At 49.5% G+C, this 15,841-nt stretch overlaps 2 protein-coding genes across 2 annotated transcripts in view; both read left to right on the top strand.

The window, feature by feature from the left end:
- The window catches only part of MRI1 (methylthioribose-1-phosphate isomerase 1), a 6,038-nt gene extending 1,233 nt beyond the window's left edge, over positions 1–4,805 (top strand). Inside the window, 5 exon segments of the mRNA XM_015562415.1 lie at positions 860–1,036; positions 1,129–1,353; positions 3,974–4,096; positions 4,099–4,166; positions 4,397–4,805. Coding sequence (XP_015417901.1) covers positions 860–1,036; positions 1,129–1,353; positions 3,974–4,096; positions 4,099–4,133 — 560 coding nt within the window. The 3' untranslated portion in view covers positions 4,134–4,166; positions 4,397–4,805.
- Positions 4,806–5,517: 712 nt separating this feature from the next.
- On the top strand, positions 5,518–9,270 carry LOC102768138 (chromosome unknown open reading frame, human C19orf53). The gene is made up of 3 exons (XM_006761392.2): positions 5,518–5,638; positions 5,720–5,775; positions 8,484–9,270. Exons 1-3 carry the CDS (start codon positions 5,545–5,547, stop codon positions 8,592–8,594), a joined length of 261 nt encoding a protein of 86 aa, XP_006761455.2. The 5' UTR covers positions 5,518–5,544; the 3' UTR covers positions 8,595–9,270.
- The last annotated feature ends 6,571 nt before the right edge of the window (positions 9,271–15,841 follow it).

Below are 15,841 nucleotides of genomic sequence, written 5' to 3'. Positions count from 1 at the left end.
GAAAGGAGCCTATGCCAACAATGTCAGAAGAGACTCCTTATAACTCAGCGCTACGATGGGGTCACCTGCCCATCCAAGGTCAACCACTTGATGGACCTGTCCTGAATGGGCAGAATGTGGATTTCAAGAGAACTGAGAGAAAGGGAGTGGTCCCCCAGGAACGATTGGGGTAGCAGTGACCTGGAGAAGGGGAACTAGGTCCTGGGACTCAAGGCAGCAGATTCCACTTGATCCTAAATTCCCCAGATTTCTCTACCTGCTTGGGTCCCACTTTGGGGCCTGGGGACAGGCCTTGATGGCAAGACATCATTCATTCATTTGCTCAACAAATATTGGCACCTACTCTGTGCCCTACCATTCATGCATGCATTCCTTTATTCACTCAGCATTTATTAAGCACCTACTATGTGTCCCACCATTCATGAGCGCAAGCATTCTTTCATTCACTCAGCAGACATTTGTTAAGCATCTACTATTTGCCAGGCACAGTTCTAGGCGCAGGGGAGCCAGCAGTGAACAAAGTGAACAAAATCTCAGCCAATGGGAAAGGAAAGTAGAAGGAACAGACAAAAGCAAGTCAGTCAATATATATGATGTGTCCGAAGGTGATAAATACTAAAGAGGAGAAACCGGGAAAGAGGTCAGAGGTGTGGAGGTTGCTATGTGAGATGGAAGGATCAGGAAGGACTCACCTGAAGGTGTTCTCTAAGTGCACATGCACTGGACAGAGGGACAGCCACCACAAGGGCCTGGGGATGGGGAGCCTGTGGAGATCTGTGCCCCCAACTAATGGGCCACCACCCTGCCCATCTGTCCCTTTCTGTCCCATCCTGGCCTTTTGGTGAGTCGGGTCCTGCAGGTGTGATCCGCTCGCTGCACAACCTTGGCCGCCTGAAGCATGTCTTCTGCACGGAGACCCGGCCCTACAACCAGGGGGCCCGGCTGACAGCCTTCGAGCTGGTCTACGAGCAGATTCCCGCCACCCTCATCACCGACAGCATGGCAGCAGCCACCATGGCTCACCGGGACGTGTCAGGTCAGCAGTGAGGTGCCGGCAGGCAGGGCACCGTCACTCAGGGCTCCGGGCATCCAGGGTCAGGTGATGACCCCCGACATCTTGCTCCCCAGCTGTTGTTGTGGGAGCTGACCGTGTGGTTGCCAATGGTGACACAGCCAACAAGGTGGGCACCTACCAGCTGGCCATCGCCGCCAAGTACCATGGCATCCCCTTCTACGTAGCTGCCCCCAGCTCCTCATGTGACCTCCGTCTGGAGATGGGCCAGCAGATCGTCATTGAGGAGCGGCCCGGCCAGGAGCTGACTGATGTCAACGGGGTCAGGATTGCAGCACCCGGTAAGCCATCACTCAGCGGGGTACCAGAATCTGGGCACCTTCAGTTACGTATCCATCCCCTTCACAGGAGGCAAGTCGCATTTGGGGTGTCATCAGCCTTCTAGGGCACAAGCAACTTCAAGCCAGTTTTAGAAACAGAAACATGTTGGAAGTCAAATTCAAAGTGAGAATGGCCGGCCTACTCTTGAGTTGAGAAACCTTGAGTAAAGTGTCTTGCCATTCTCTACCACGGTTTCCTCACCTGAAGAACAAATAAGAATCCTGTTCAGCCAAGTGCCTATGAAGAGACACAGATATTTTTTAGCCTCCCCATGCTCCCTGGCTGTGCAGCTACGAGCAGGTTGCCTAAGTTCTCTCATTGCTAAGAGCCCCTGTGTTCCTATCTATAGAAGAGCTGTTATTATGACTTACCTCATAAATCCCAGGGCCTTCAGTGAATTAACCCACATGACCTGGAGACCCTACAGGGACCCTGACTGGTGTTGCTCAGTGGTTAAGCATCCACCTATGAACCAGGAGCCACAGTTCAGTTCTCAGACAGGGCACATGCCCAGGTTGCGGACTTGATCCCCAGTGGGGGTTGTGCAGGAGGCAGCCAATCAATGATTCTCTCTCATTATTGATGTTTCTATCTCTCTCCCTCTCTGAAATCAATAAAAATATACATATTTTTAAAATAATAACAATATACAGCGCAGCTAGTATGGATCAGTGGTGGAACATCAACCCATGAACTAGGAGGTCATGGTTTGATTGCCAGTCAGGCTACATGCCTGGGTTTTGGGCTTAATCCAGAGTAATAGAGGGCATGCAGGAGGCAGCCGATTAATGATTCTCAACAGTGATGTTTCCAATCCTTCTCTCCCTCCCTCCCTTCCTGTCTCTAAAAAAAATTTTTTTTTAAAGAGATGGGGGGCTGTAGCCTGTTTGGCTTAATGATAGAGCGTCGGTCTGCGGACCAGCAGATCCCAGATTCAATTTCAATCAAGGGCACATAACTTGGTTGCAGGCTCCTCCCCAGCCCAGGCTCTCATTGGGGATTCGTGCAGGAGGCAACCAATCAATGTGTTTCTCTCACATCAATGTTTCTCTGTCTTTCTCTTCCACTTTCCCTAAAAACCAATGGAAAAATATCCTTGGGTGAGGAGTAACAAAAAAATAAATAACTTTAAAAAGAAAAAGCTTTAAAAAAACAAAACTATACAGCCCTGGCCAGTGTAGCTCAGTTCGTTGGGCGTTGTCCCATGCACCAAGGGGTCACTGGTTTGATTCCTGGTCGGGGCATGTGCACAGGTTGTGGGTTCAGTCCCCAGTTGGGGCCGGTGTGGGAGGCAACTAATTGATGTTTTGCTCTCTCATTGATGTTTCTCCCTTCCTCACTCTAAAGTCAATAAAAACATTTTTTTAAAAAACACTATACAGCCCTAGCCGGTTTGGCTCAGTGGATAGAGCGTCGGCCTGCGGACTCAAGGGTCCCAGGTTCGATTCTGGTCAAGGGCATGTACCTTGGTTGTGGGCACATGCCCAGTGGGGAGTGTGCAGGAGGCAGCTGATCGATGTTTCTCTCTCATCGATGTTTCTAACTCTCTATCCCTCTCTCTTCCTCTCTGTAAAAAATCAATAAACATTTTTTTAATATATGAAATTTCCCACCTTTTGAAAGGTAGCAGCTAATTCAGTGGACTCAAAAAACTGTGAGCCTGCCCTAGCTGGTTGCTCAATGGTTAGAGCACCAGCCCCTGGACTGAACTGTCTCGAGTTTGATTCCGGTCCAGGGCATGTACCTCTGTTGCAGGCTCGATCCCCAGCATTCAGTCAGTCTCTCACATCCATGTTTCTCTCTCTCTGTCTCTCCTGCCCCTTTCTACTTTCTAAATATTAATGGGGGAAAAATATCCTCAGGTGAGGATTAACAAATAAACAGCTGTGAGCCAGAGAAAAAAGTTACAGGCCACCAGTTTGCAGCCTCTTGTGTAAGAAATTGTGGTATACGCTGAGTACTTCATTCAGCAAATGTTTTTGAGCCCCTGAGTAATGCTAAGTGCTGGGATAGAGGAGTGAAAAAAGACACAAAACTCCATGCCCTCACAGAGCTGACAGATTGGTCAGGGAGACAGACAATAAGATAAATAACACAATTATAGGAAGTAAGGGCTGAGGAGAAGTAAACAAGGCAAGGACGTGTCTGTACAGGGGGTTTAGACAAGATGATCAGAGTCCTTCTCACTGAAAAGGTGACATTTGAGCAAAGACTGAAGGAAATGAAACATTGAGTTGTGCATATCTGAGGTAGAGCTTCGAGGCAGAGGGCAGAGGGCATGCAGAGGCCCTGGAGTGGATTCTTGGAGGTTCTAAAAGAGATCCAGGCAAGAGTAGGATGGATATATATAAGACTGAAACCTTCTTAGTGACAATTCAGGAATGGTATGCGGAGAGGAGTCTAAACTTGTTACTGGGTACCAAAGCCCATGTCTTTGTGCACTTTTGGGGTGAGTATCCCCAGATTCTCCAGAATTCCCTAACTCCAACAACCACCATGGGTGTGGCGGGACAGGTGACAACTGGAGAACTTTCACAGAAGCAAATACTTACCTTCTTGCCTCCCTTCTCTCCCCTGTAGGAATTGGGGTTTGGAATCCTGCCTTCGATGTCACCCCCCATGACCTCATCACTGGTGGCATCATCACAGAGCTGGGTGTCTTTACTCCCAAAGAACTCCAGGCAGCCCTAAGCACCACCATCTCCTGAGGGTGGGGACATTAGATGGACCCCAGAAGTAACCAACCCGGCTCTCCATACCCTTCTCCATCCCCCTAGGGTTTTTTTTTAAATATATTTTATTGATTTTTTACAGAGAGGAAGGGAGAGAGAGAGTTAGAAACATCGATGAGAGAGAAACATCGATCAGCTGCCTCTTGCACATCTCCCACTGGGGATGTGCCCGCAACCCAGGTACATGCCCTTGACCGGAATCGAACCTGGGACCTTTCAGTCTGCAGGCCGACGCTCTATCCACTGAGCCAAACCGGTTTCGGCGATCCCCCTAGGTTTTATAATAAAATGTATTGAATAGTCTGCCCCAAAGCTGACCTTCCCCCAATTACACTTCTTCCTAGAGCAGGGATAGCAGACAGAGTCGTTGCATGGCTCTTAAAAGTGCAGCAGCTGGAGACAGGCTACCCAAGTTCCCATCCCAGTTCTGCCACTCTCTGCTGTGTGATCTTGGCCAAGTCACCTCACCTTTCCATGCTGTGGTTTCCTCATTTATAACGGGGACAATACCTATGGCCTTCTTAGGTTGCTCTCAGGACCGGAACTAGGGTAACACCTTAGGCACAAAATTTTAAACGGGACACCAAAAAGCTTAGTAACCAAGATAATACTTTCATGCAGTATTTTTAAAAATCAAAATGAATGCAAGAAAAATACATGAGCCCTAACCGGTTTGGCTCAGTGGATAGATTGCCGGCCTGCGGACTGAAGGGTCCCAGGTTCGATTCCGGTCAAGGGCATGTACCTTGGCTGCGGGCACATCCCCAGTAGGGGGTATAGAGGAGGCAGCTGATACCTGTTTCTCTCGTCGATGTTTCTAACTCTCTATCCCTCTCCCTTCCTCTCTGTAAAAAATCAATAAGATATATATTTTAAAAAGAAAATACATGAGGAACAAAATACCAAGATACTAAATAGAATGGAAGCCTACCTTTGCACACCTTGACCTTAACCTCTGATACCAGCCCTTGTCCCAATAAAACTTTATTTGCAACATCAGACCACCAATCTACAAGCAGTAGTTTCACGGCTTGATTTTTTTTTAATATTAAAATGTTACTTTTAAATGTTGAAAACACTATCTTGATTACAGAATTTTTGGGTACCCTTAAATTTTGCACCAGTAAGTGCCTAACTTACCTCATTTTTGTTCTGGACTGAATTTTACATACAAAGTGCATAAAACTATACGTTTTACAAAGCATGAGCGCCCAGTGAACATCAGTTTGTCATTGTAACCTTCCCTTTTCAAGTTTTTGCCAAACGCTGTCAATAAAGTACCGTCTTTGTCAGAACGCCAACTCTTTGCCACGTTGTTTCCCATGCGCCCATGCGCGTCTTGGCCCCAGTGTATCCCATCGTGCCCTGCGTCTTCCGGTTACAAGTGTCAGCCCGGCTTTTTCCTGCGCACGTTCCGTCATGGCGCAGGGGCAGCGCAAGTTCCAGGCGCAGAAGCCGGCCAAGAGCAAGGCGGCGGCGGCCTCGGAGCGCAGCCGGGGCCCGAGGAAGGGAGGTGAGGAGCGGGCCGGGGGCTGCGCGGGGTGGGCGGGGTGGGCCTGGGCGCCCTGACCTCACGCGAGGGTGTCTCCCCCAGGTCGTGTTATCGCTCCCAAGAAGGTGCGTGTTGTGCAACAGCGAAAGCTCAAGAAGGTGAGCGGGGTCGTGCGGGGGGCGAGGGTTGGAGCCTGGAGGTCGGTGCAGGGCGGGGTCGGGGATGAAGTCAGGATCCGCGGATGGATCCTGGAGAATTCCCGACTCAGCCTCCCGCGTGCGGTGTGGACAGGACCCTCACCTGTTGTTCCGCGGGCCTCTCAGCGGTCGCCTCCCGGTGGTCCGCGCGGTCCGAAAGGTTGGCGACCGCGGGTTCAAGGAAACCTTTGGAGCATCGGTCGCCAACGTCGAAGCACGGCCTGGCGCGCGGAACGTATTCCGCACTCACTCAGCTGCTGTGCACGAAGGCGGTGCTGGAGGCAGATCGCAGTCCATGGGTAATACAGTGGAACCTCGGTTCTCGAACTTCATTTGTTCAAGAAGCGATTCGTTCGAAGACCCAGTCGTTTTGCCCATTAGAAATCATGTAAATTTAATCCATTCCAGACCCACAGATGATTCCCTTTTTTTAAAACCTTTCTTATACATAGTATATGTCTAAAGTACTGTTTCATGTATAATTTAAACACTTTTTTCTTAAGTTTACGGAAACACCCCCTACTGACCTTAAGTCACTTTAGCATTCATTCCAGGGATGTCTTTCAGGTCAGCATCCGGCATCGGAGCTGCTTGGTGTGTCCCTGCCTCCGAAATGCTGTCAGTGGCCAACGGCTTTTCCTTTATCCAAAGCAAGTTTTCCTGCCTCAGTTGCCTGTGATCATTGCTTCTTTCACACCCTTAGCAACATTAGCACTCTCGATGACCTCTTTGTGTTTTAAAATTGTGCTAATCGTCCTTTTCACCACCAACAAAAGCACTTTCTCCTTTGTCTATTGCCTGAGAGGCATGAAAGGGTTGTCTGGTCCAAAACCGAGACATTTTTTCTGTGAACTTGGTTGAGGACCGAATTGTCCAAGATCGGACACATTCGAGAACCGAGGTTTGGCTGTATTTGTTCACCATGAGCCTCTTACCCGTGAAACAGAGTTGTAAGGATTCAGGGCCATAGGGCTCCTGTAGAGCGCTGAGAACAGCGCAGGCACAAAGAAACATTAGCCGTGTTGGTTATTGTCATTTCTAGGGGTAAGCTTAAGAAGTTACAGAAAATTAAAACATTTTGGTGGCGTCAGATCTGATTTTGGGTTGTAACCCACACTAACTAGGGCAGTGATGGTGAACCTTTTGAGCTCGGCGTGTCAGCATTTTGAAAAACCCTAACTTAACTCTGGTGCCGTGTCACATATAGAAATTTTTTGGTATTTGCAACCATAGTAAAACACTTATATTTTTGATATTTATTTTACATATTTAAATGCCATTTAACAAAGAAAAATCAACCAAAAAAATGAGTTTGCGTGTCACTTCTGACACGCGTGTCATTGGTTCACCATCACTGAAGTAGTGTGTAACCTTCATCAAATTGTTTCGTTTCCCCAGAGCCTCGGTTTTCCCAGACCTGGGTCCCCAGCAGCCTGCTTACCTCCAGTCTTCATTTAGGAAGAGTCTGTCCTACCAAATTTCAAAATATTCGGGATCATCCAGGATCTCCCCTTACCCTCTCCTCCCTGATCTGCCCCCCACCATCCCCCATAGCAGCCAGAGGGCGCCTGTGAGCACTTAAAAGTCCAATCCTGTTGCTTTCTCTGCTCAGGACCCTGGTGGCTCTACCTCATTTGAGGGTGGGGGGAGGGGGGGCGACGACCAAGTCCTCCACAAAGCCCTATACACTATGCCCCCCCTCACTTCCCTGCCCTCTCCTCCCACTCTCCCCCTTGCTCCCTCCAGCCTCACTGGCCCTTTAACTGCTCCTTGTCGCACTTCAGCTTTGCACTGGCTATTTCTTCTGCCCCAAATCCACATGGCTCCCTTCCTCTGAGTCAGGTCCCACTGCAAGTGTTGCTTCGGAGCAGTTTGTTCCTCCTGGCGGCCCCCAGCTCCTCCCCCCACACACACTCACTCACCCTTATTTTCTTTTCTCTGTAACACCTACCGTTTCTCCTCCTTCAGCAGTTTAACATAATGTAACGTAACAATGGCATTTACATTGTCCCCACACATGCACCGGATGTCAGCTCACTGAAGGCAGAGGGTCTCCTGTGTCCTCTTTGTTGTTGTGTCTCCGGTGCCCTGGCATGCGGTGCTGGCTGTGGCGGGGTCGTGGCGTTGGAGTTCATACAGGCAGGGCAGGGGGATGGTTTGGGGAATGTGATTAAACTACCAGTTTGGGACCCAGACACACTTGGCTTCTAACCCCTGTGCCTTTACTTGCTCACATCCCTGTCTCAGAGCCCCAGTTCCCCATGTGCAAAGCGGAGATGACATGGGACAGGAGGGACTGTCCATGGACTGAGACCAGAGACTCTAGGCATGCCAGGGTCCAGTCTCCTCTCATGTGGTTTGCGAACCCTGGGCAACTGTCTCCTCCCTGCAGGAGCCTCGATTTCCCCTTCAGTGAAATGGGAGCGAGCAGAAGTTTGGAAGCTGAGGTCCAGGGATGAGAAAGGAGTGTGTGTGTGTGTGTGTGTGTGTGTGTGTGTGTGTGTAACACCACAAAGAGTGTGGGTCAAACGCAGGACTTAAACCACAGCCTCCGGACTCTCAGGTGCTGTTTCAGGGGGCGGGGCGTCACTGATCCAGCCCCAGGTCAGGACCTCGCTCACTCCCTGGGCCTCAGATCCAGTCTGATTGCCCCTCGGTTGCCCCTTCAGGACCTGGAGGTCGGGATCCGGAAGAAGATTGAACATGATGTGGTGATGAAAGCCAGCACCAGCCTGCCCAAGAAGCTGGCGCTGCTGAAAGCCCCCGCCAAGAAGAAGTAGGCAGCCTCTTCCTCCACCAAGACCCGTTCCTAAGGACGCAGCCCTGCCTCCATGCTCAGACCTCTGCAGCGGACTCCGCAGGCAGCACCATGGACAGAAGGAGCCTGCTCCCCAGAGCCTTGTGTTGCAGCTCGAACTTTGGAATTGGGGGGGGAGGGGGGGAGCTGGCCTGTGAGCAGGTGACCAGCACGTCTGTAGTGCATGGGTCAGTTTCCCAGGTGCCAGGAATTCAGCAGTGGCCTTGAGGAAATGTTCACCAACTTCTTGTACCGTCCTCCCTGGGTTTCTGTGTCCGCTGGTTTAATTGGAGCAATAAACCTGGCTTTGTCATTCCTCTTGCAGTGACAGGCTCTGTGAGCAGGCCAGGGCCAGAGGCCAGGCGCACTGACCTGGTCAGCCTCGGCCATGTCTTCAGGAGACCAACCACATACTCAGGGAGGGGTGATTGACCTTCTGCACGTCCATCCTGGGAGCTTGTGGAGAATCTTCCCTCCAACCCCAGGCGACTCACTTACCTCCTTACCTGCCTAGGTCACCCCTCTGCCTGGTACAAGCCAGGAGATATGGGAGCCATTTTCCCATCTGGAGGACAGGTGTTGATTAAACCAGAATGCACTTACGAACTGCTCACAGCCACCTCTATCTATTAAAATAAAGTCAAAATATTTAGAATGTCTATGGCCCAGGCATTGTTCTAGTGCTTTCTGCACATCACTTCATCCCAAGTACACTCCAGAGCCAGTACTTGAACCCGCCACTGGCTGAGTCCCAGTGTGTGCTCAGCTGACCATCCCCCGCCTCTCTTCCCACACCAAGATTCTTCTTCTGCTTCATCCTGAGCACCCCTTCCCCAAATCCTCACTCGAGTCTGCTGCCGGGAGCTCTGGCCTGGTGACCGCCCTGCTCTCCCTCCGTTGGGGGTGAGCGGGAGGTCTCAGCACAGTGACCAGGCCGGGCCCAAGGAAACCAAACTGGAAAGTCCTTCAGTTCAGGCTCTGCTACCACAGCTCTCAATTCTTTGAGATGTAAAGTAGGGTTTTTTGTGCGTGAAATTGCTCTCCCAGCTTTTGTGTATGTGTGTGTGGTTAAAACACATAAAATTAACACTTAGAAGTATGCAATTCAGTGGCATTTTGTGCATTCACAATGTTTTTGGGACTACCCGAAAATTAGCACTGAAAAGATGACCTATCCCCAGTAGCTGTCACTGCCTGTTCCCCCTTCCCCTCCCTGGCACCCACTGATTTGCTTTCTGTCTCTCTAGGTCAGTGGTTCTCAGCCTTGGCTGCACATGAGAATCACCTGGGAATCTTGTTAAAATCCTGATTTCTGGGCCTCATCCTCCGGAAATTCTGTTTCTTCATTATGGGATGAGGCCACAACATTGGTAACAAAGAAACAGAATTTCCGGAGGATGGGGCCCAGAAATCAGAATTTTAACAAGATTCCCAGGTGATTCTCATGTGCAGCCAAGGTTGAGAACCACTGCTCTAGGTGTTTGTTAAATGAAGGAATTATTTCTGCAAAGAAAAAACTTACTTGTTTTTTAATTCTCACGTGAGGATATTTTTCCATTGACTTTTAGAGAGTGGAAGAGAGAGAAATATCGATGTGAAAGAAGCACATCTATTGGTGGCCTCCTGCAAGCGCCTTGACCAGGAAGGGCCCAGGCCGGGAAGGAGCCTGCAACCGAGGTACGTGCCCTTGACCGGAATCGGACCCGGGACCCTTTGGTCCGCAGGCTGACGCTTTATCCACTGAGCCAAGCCTGCCAGGGCCTGCAAAGAAAATTTTGCAGTTTCAGTGACTCAGTTACCATCACTCAGTGCATCATCTCTATACAACACACCCTCCCTGGCTGTCTGATTCATAGTATTAGCATTAGCATTAGCATTTTCTTTGAAAGATTTTACTGCTCTAAATTGTAAACAGCTGATAGTAATACCAAAACACTCTTATCTGAAGACTTTCAAATTCCAGCTCTTCCAACAGAGGTTCCATTGACAGTCCTCCCTAGTGGTAAAATCAGTTTGCCTCCACATGTATAACATATAACATCTGCCTGGATCCCACGTGAGTTCCATAAAAATGTTATCACAGCCCTAACCGGTTTGGCTCAGTGAATAGAGCGTCAGCCTGTGGACTGAAAGGTCCCAGGTTCGATTCCAGTCAAGGGCATGTACCTTGGTTTCGGGCACATCCCCAGTGGCGGGGGGGTGCAGGAGGCAGTTGATCAATGTTACTCTCTCATCGATGTTTCTAACTCTCTATCCCTCTCCCTTCCTCTCTGTAAAAAATATATTTTTAAAAAAATGTTAACACATTCATGTTTTTTAAAAATATTTTTATTGATTTCAGAAAGGAAGGGAGAGGAAGAGAGAGATAAAAACATCCATGATGAGAATCACTGATCAGCTGCCTCCTTGTACGCCTCCTACTGGGGATTGAGCCCGCAACCCGGGCATGTGCCCCTGACCGAAATCAATCCCGGGACCTTTTAGTCCACAGGCCGGCACTATCAACTGAGCCAAACCGGCTACGGCACATGTTCATTTTTATATGTAAGAGCAGATTTCACCCTCCTGAAAATTAACTTTTCTCCAGAATCTCCAAAGATCAATGGCTGGGACAGGATGAGCTTTGGGCAAGGAATGTCATTCAGGTGTGACAGGTATGGGGTCTGGAATGTCAACCCACTTGTTTCCCCATTACCCCACCCCTCAGACTCCCCTAATAGGCACATTTTCCCCTGCAGCCACTGCCCTGCCTGACTTTTCCTTCCATCCTTTCACTGGCCCACAAACCTCCCATTAATGCTGTAGTCAAGAGCCCCAGACTTTGGAAAATCCCACCCCTTTCCTTCTATGCCAATTTCTGCCACTTCCTCTCTGTGACCAAGTCCCTTCACCTCTCTGAGCCTTAGTTTCCCCATCTGTTAAATGGGATCCTGAGAATGGAGAATTCAGGAGCCTTAAGGCCATGGGACTTGCAGGTGTGAATATTAGCTGCCCTTGTGTCCTGTGGGGCAGACGGGAGCCCAGGTCCCACCTCTAGGCCTGTCCCTCCGGGCTCTCCCCAGACACACGGCAGCCATTAAATGTGGCTTTTCAGACACAATTATTCTTCCCCAAGCCTTTTTCTCTTCCCTGCCTCCACCTTCCCCCTCTGCCTGAATGACCGTTTTTCCTGGCAGGGCCCTGACACTGCCCATGAACTTGTGTTCTAAAAGGAAAGAAAAAAAAATGTAAGAAGCAAATCTTGCCAGCAGGGCAGGCCAGAGGGGCTGTGGGGACCAGGAAGTGAAACTGCCCCGGCTGGTTTCCTGCCTGAGTCAACAGGGGCATGGGGGTGCACAGGGGCCTGGCAAAGGGAGCGATCCTCAGAAAATTAGGGTGGGGGTGGCCACAGCTAGGGACTTTGTTCTCCCTCATCTGAGCCTCCAGGGTTGTCCCATTTCCCGTGAGTCTTAAGGACACGTGGGTTTGGGGTCAGGAGCTGCGGATGCCTAGACAGTGAGCTCACAGCCGGCTGGGGAAATAAAAGTGGCTTCTATTTCACTGAAACCCCAGCTCGCTGGCTGCCCTGGGAAAGGGACCACAAGGGTAGCTGGAACCCCCTTCCCAACTTCTTTCCTAAGAGGGCAGACTTGAAATGGGCCTAGTGACTTCCTCCTGGGGGCACCCTCATCTTCCCAAGGGCCTTTCTGACCTCACACATTCTCCTAGGATCACTGTGTGGCCTTGAGCAACTTTCTGATCCTCTCTGGGCCTCATTCCCCTTCTCTGTAAGATCAGGGGATCAGAATAGAATCTTGGTTGTTGGGGTCCAGCCCCAACAGGTCCAGGGGTTCCCAAAGGTGTGGACAGAGTTGGCGAAGAAGGAATGACACGGAGGCAGTGTTCAGTTGATCATCTTAGCCAGGTTTTGGGGGGGGAGGGAGGGGGTTTCAGCTGATCAGCATGGTTAGGTTCTCTTTTATTGTCCTCTTACATCTGTATTTATACCATTTGATCCTGTAAGCATGCCTCTATAATCACATCATGGTATGTTTTGGGTAACCTTCTACAGTTCCTAGTTTCATTTCCATAATCCTGTCTCTATCTAGTTCTGTTGAGTTTAATCCTGTCTAGGTTAATCTCTGTGTTCCATTACAAGAGCTATTCCAAGGTCACTGCTCTACTGATAGTCTGCAAGGAAGTGACTGAAGGAGATTATCCTACCCAGTAAAGGTTATGTCCTCCCAGCCCCGCTGCTTGCCTTCCCTGGGACTGCCCTGTGTCGGTGGATCTCCAGGGGTATAGGCTTTGGTGCTTTCCCTGGTGGGCAGACCCCTGGGGATGTGGGCCCAACAAGTCCCAAATTTATTACTGACAGTCTTAGTCCAAGTTCTTTATAAGTCCTTACTCGGGGAGGTGGCCCTGGCTAGAACACATAGTGCTAAGAAGGGGAGCAAACATATTAAGAACAGTATGCCAGGTCCCTTGAAACATATGCTGTGTAGATGTTCCTTCCCCGCAGCGACTGTGTCAAGCAACAAGGATGGACCGGCTTCCAGCAAATTCCCCCATTTTTATTTTTTAAATGACAGCGCGTGTAAATCAGCGGCCACCTCTCAAATTGGGTTGTTTAAGACTCGGAAGAAGACTTGTCCCACAGGTCAGTCCGAGGCTTAACCCTATATCGGCTCCCCACACTTGGTATATGCCAAACTCAGTGCATTTGATCCCCAGCCAATGTGACAGGGTCTGCTCACCCTCCCAGGCTTCTATCCTGCTATCCTGGCCCTACCCTTTCTGCTAGGGATATTGGGCAGGTTACCCGATCTTTCTGTGCCTCTGTTTGGTCACCCAGAAGATGGGAATGATGACACATTAATCTCTATTGTTAGAGAATAAAATAAAACATCTCTACTCTGTGATAACAGATTCTCAGTTCCTCCTAAACATCCTCTCTTCCACTGGCAGGGAGTGACTTCTCTGGCTCAGCATCCTGGATGCCCACGGAAGCATTCTCAGTGAGAGGGACCTGGGCTTACTCGCACCATCACATACCAGATGCTGAAGGGGGTGGGGAGGCCAGGAAAAGCTGGACCTGGGTCGTTTTCCACCTGAAACATAGGTTTTGTGGAAGTTCTCCCTTCCTCTCTCCTACCCGTTACTACTTCCCCAGGGGTCTCTTTTTCAAATCCTTTGCAGGAAAGGGATGGTCCACTAAGTCTAGGTTTTCCCAGTCGGGGTGAGCTCAGGCCAGGACTCCAACTCTCCAAGCCTCCGTTTCTTCGTCTGAGAAACAGAGACAACTATCCCCACTTGTAGCTCTCTTGGAAGGCTTGAATGTGGCAACATACCTGAGTAGCTAGAGCAGTCAGTCAGTCCACTATTATTATTATTCAGGAAGTTTTTCTGTATTTTTTCAGTCCACTATTATTATTGTTTCTGTTGTCATTATGGTAGGCTGTGTTTTCTCAAGGCCACAGTTATCGAATAGAAATTACAATGCAAGTTGCATGTGTAACTTTAAATGTCCTGACATCTCATAGAATGGAACAGAATAGCATGGGATGGGATGGAATACTAAAATAAAATTAAACAGGTGGAATTAATTTTAATGTTTTAAAAATATATTTTTTATTGCTTTTAGAGAGGAAAGGAGAGGGAGAGAGAGAGAGAAACATCAATGATGAGAGAGAATCAACCGATTGGCCACCTCCTGCACATCCCCCACTGGGGACCGAGCCCACAACCCAGGCATGTGCCATTTAAGAAATTTTTTTTTTAAATATATTTTATTGATTTTTTACAGAGAGGAAGGGAGAGAGACAGAGAGTCAGAAACATCGATGAGAGAGAAACATCAACCAGCTGCCTCCTGTACACTCCCTACTGGGGGTGTGCCCACAACCAAGGTACATGCCCTTGCCCGGAATCGAACCTGGGACCCTTGAGTCTGCAGGCCGACACTCTATCCACTGAACCAAACCGGTTAGGGCTGCAGGCCAATTCTTCGTCCACTGAACCAAACAGGCGAGAGCTTAATAATGTATTTATTTAGCCCATATTTATCTAAAATATCATTTTTAAATATATTTTCTATTGATTTCATAGAGGAAGGGAGAGGGAGAGAGAGATAGAAACATCAGTGATGAGAGAGAATCATTGATCGGCTGCCTCCTGCACATACCTGCAACCTGGGCATATGCCCTGACTGGGAATCAAACCATGACCTCCTGCTCCATAGGTCAACACTCAACCACTGAGCTACACCAGCTGGGCTAAAATATCATCATTTTAACATCTAATCAATAGAAAAAGTTCTTAGTGAGAAACTTGACCCTTTTCCCCGCCCCTCAGTCTTCAAAACGCACAAAACGCACTTCGTGTTTAACAGCACAGCCCGACTCACGCCAGCCCCATTTCAGGGACTCAAAGGCCACTTGTAGCCCACGGAGGGAGCTTACTGGGTGGGGGACTGGCCGGAAAGTGCCGCGGTGAAACTGGAAATTCCTGGAAGGTAGAAGCCAGTGTTTCCACATGAGGAGGGGCAGCAATGAGGCCGCGTAGGGGCCAGCTTGGGTTCTTCCTGTTCCGTAGATCATGTCAACAGAACGGGAGCAAAGCATGAGAGTTCACGGTTCACTCCAGGAGTTATAGACTTAGTGACTGCTGTTTGCCTGGTGCTGTTCAGGTCCGGGGTGTAAAGCAGTGCACCATTAGCGTCTTTGGGGCTCCTGGTAGAGAGGGAGAAACCGAAATTAAACAACTGCTGAACTAAAGAAATGCAGAGATCATGGAGAGAGGTGTGGCAAAGGGAAAATGCGGATTCTCTAAGGACAAGGGGTCCGGGGTGGATAAAGACCAAAGGTGTGGCCTGGAAAATCTGGGTCAGAAAAAATAAACACAGGTGATCGTCTTTGACATGTATTAGGTCGAACCTTATGAAACTGACATTTTAATAGGTCATAAATGGTGGAACATCAACAATTTCATGACTCAATGACATATTTCGGGCATAAAATGGATTGGGTCCTAGCTTCGGGCTCAAGGATGGGCTTGAATTGGGATCTATTTCTAGAGAGGAGGTCCGCGGCCCCCAGGAGCACTACTAAGGGGCCAGTGATCTCCCCGCAGCCCCCACCCCCCACCCCCCAAGCTATCAATCAAAACGGCCCGGCGCCCAAGGGGCTGAGAGAGTTTCTCGCGTCACAGACCAGAGGAAAAGGGGGCTGAGCTGCTGCGCGGGGCCCCGCCG

This window comes from Myotis davidii, unplaced genomic scaffold (genome assembly GCF_000327345.1).
Source record: "Myotis davidii unplaced genomic scaffold, ASM32734v1 scaffold1238, whole genome shotgun sequence".
Lineage (NCBI taxonomy): Eukaryota > Metazoa > Chordata > Mammalia > Chiroptera > Vespertilionidae > Myotis > Myotis davidii.
Note: the sequence above shows the minus strand (reverse complement) of the source record. Positions and strands in the feature narration are given on the sequence as shown.